Source organism: Montipora capricornis, chromosome 8 (assembly GCF_036669925.1).
Source record: "Montipora capricornis isolate CH-2021 chromosome 8, ASM3666992v2, whole genome shotgun sequence".
NCBI lineage: Eukaryota > Metazoa > Cnidaria > Anthozoa > Scleractinia > Acroporidae > Montipora > Montipora capricornis.
In genome coordinates, this window is record NC_090890.1 from 33,721,291 (window position 1) to 33,723,790 (window position 2,500).

The window sequence follows — 2,500 nt, forward strand, 5'->3', positions numbered from 1 at the left end:
TAATGTGTAGTAACGGATAGTTACGTGGAATAACGGCTAGCGCTGTGTAGTGATGGTGAGTGTAGTGTGGTGACGAGTAGTGATGTAAAGTATCGTTTGGTAATGTGGGGTGACTAGTATCGATGGGCAGAGTTGAAAGGAAAGGAACTTTATTTATGTGTCCGAGTCGTTCTGACATTGACGCCAAGTCTGGGAATTGAACCCAGGCTACATTAGAAGGAAGCGCGGAGCGCTCTCACCACTGCGCCATCCCAGCACCCAAAAGTGATCGATATTTATTGACGTATTGGGTAAAGATATATTGGTGGATTTTTACTTTAGTGTACTTGAATATATTACCATAGCTCATGTAAGGAGACTCTCGCCATTATGAAGTACAAATGGGTTATTGACCAAGCGTGAGGTCAAGATGGCTGGATATTGGCCAAGATCCTTCCATCTTGACCGAAGAGGCTTGGTCAATATTGGATTTATTGTCAACGATGAAATGATATGTGAAATGGATCATCTATGAACTGCGGATATGAAATCAAGTGAAGCTATGATCCTCACACTTATGAAAGCAATTTTTGCAATTGCGTAAAGAAGCCTGATAATTTCAGGACTTAAACGGGGTTTGAACCCGTGACCTCGCGATACCGGTGCGACGCTCTCACCAACTGAGCTATGAAACCACTGAGGTTGGGAGCTAGACATTTGTGGGTTCCAATGTTCCCTGAGGAATGAATCAACGATGAAATGATGTATAAAATGGATCATCTATGAACTGCGGATATGAAATGACCAGTTCCCAACGTCAGTGGCTTCATAGATCAGTTGGTTAGAGCGTCGCACCGGTATCGCGAGGTCACGGGTTCAAACCCCGTTGAAGTCCTGAATTTTTCAGGCTTCTTTGCGCAATTGCAAAAATTGCGTTCATAACTGCGAGGATCATAGCTTCACTTAAAGAATTTATTGTTTGGGATAAAACACTAAAAAAGTGATCTTTGATCTTGCGGGACCAACCGAGAAATCCCGAGCGGGCAGTATAGCTCCATCTTGCCCGCTCGGGTAGCCAATCACAGCGCGGGATTTGGTTCATCTTGCACGCTCATGGAGCTAGTCATGTAATAAATGTAGTTATTATATAGATAGTGATGAAATACCAGGATTTTCCCTTTTACTAAAAAATCACGTGAGAATGTAGGTGTCGGCAAGGTAACGAACACGATTAGCTAATAAAACGCGAGCTTCCTCTTCGTTGTAAGATACTTTTCTGCTTTATAATTCTTCTCTACTACATTAACATGTTTATTGCAAAATTTTACATTATCATGAATTGTTTTTCATAACTTTCATATCTTGTTTCATGTTACACAGCATGCGTGTTTTAGCGGTTGTTGACCACTTTTTCATCATTTTGAAAATGAGTAAAACAAGTTGTTTTAAATCTGGACATTTCAACAATATCTATATAATAAACGGAAAATTACATGGCCGCTTGGGGATACGAATTTGATCTTCTCGTGATGAAAGTATCGTGCACTCGTTCGCTTCGCTCAATATCGTGAGAGATACTTTCAGCATTCGGAAGATAAAAGCGGCCATGTACCAAAGTGCTAGTTACCAAGCTCACAACTAGCGCTTCAGACAGTGTTAGTCAACGGAGACTAATGCCTAGTGTATGGTGAAAACAGGAAGAATGGCTGCTCGGTTTCGTTCGATGCGTCTTGCGGTTATTGTGAACTAAATATATTTTTGTATTTATGCGTATGCATCTTTTTATATGTTCGGGTCTTTCCCTAAGACAACAATGGAACATATAAATAACGGCTGACCGACTTCCTGTCTAGTTTAACAGAGGAATTTGGGCGCTGATCATGGTGGCTGTCGGTGCTGAGATCGAAAACGATGTTATTTTCGTGGTCGAAGGTACAGCAAATTTAGTGCTGGACTTCGAAAACCTCATGAAGTCTTACATTGAACCTGCAATACAGTGAGTATATGCTCGAAATTCTTTGACTCCACGTTTTATTTAAAAAGATGGTATCACGTATAAATGACAAAATTGAAACTTTCGCGAAGGACAAGTTTTGTACATTGTGTTTTTACTTCCTTGTGGATGTAGATCTCTATGGTTGCTTTTGAACACCTTTCCAGGGAAAAATAAATAATTATTAATGCTATAAACAATTCTTTTGCTTTCAGCCTAGACTTATATAGATTTGTTTCAGAAAAGGGCCCTATTTAAGTGTTAGTTGTTTGCTTCCATTTATAATCCGACAAAACAGACACCGACAAATAAGTGAATGGTTAGGAAAGGTTTCTTCAAAGGGTTCCGACAAAAAATCAGAATCCACTCTCATCCATATTACCCCTGCGTCGGATTGTAAATGGAACGTCCCTTTACCCAAGTTCATTATTACGTTTACTTAATATAGGACTGTTTTGATGTACATGTAGTCTCTTTCCTTCATTTGCCTTAACTCTTGTTTTCTATGCTATAGATCTAGCCACTAGA

The 2,500-nt window shown here is 39.9% G+C and overlaps 1 protein-coding gene across 2 annotated transcripts in view; it reads left to right on the plus strand.

The window, feature by feature from the left end:
• The first annotated feature begins 1,658 nt into the window (after positions 1 to 1,658).
• LOC138060803 (mediator of RNA polymerase II transcription subunit 25-like) overlaps positions 1,659 to 2,500 on the plus strand; it is a 40,311-nt gene continuing 39,469 nt past the window's right edge. For both annotated transcript variants that reach the window (XM_068906671.1, XM_068906672.1), the window contains exon 1: positions 1,659 to 1,975. In XM_068906671.1, the coding sequence (XP_068762772.1) occupies positions 1,860 to 1,975 (116 nt within the window). In that variant the 5' untranslated portion in view covers positions 1,659 to 1,859. The remainder of the gene's footprint in view (positions 1,976 to 2,500) is intronic.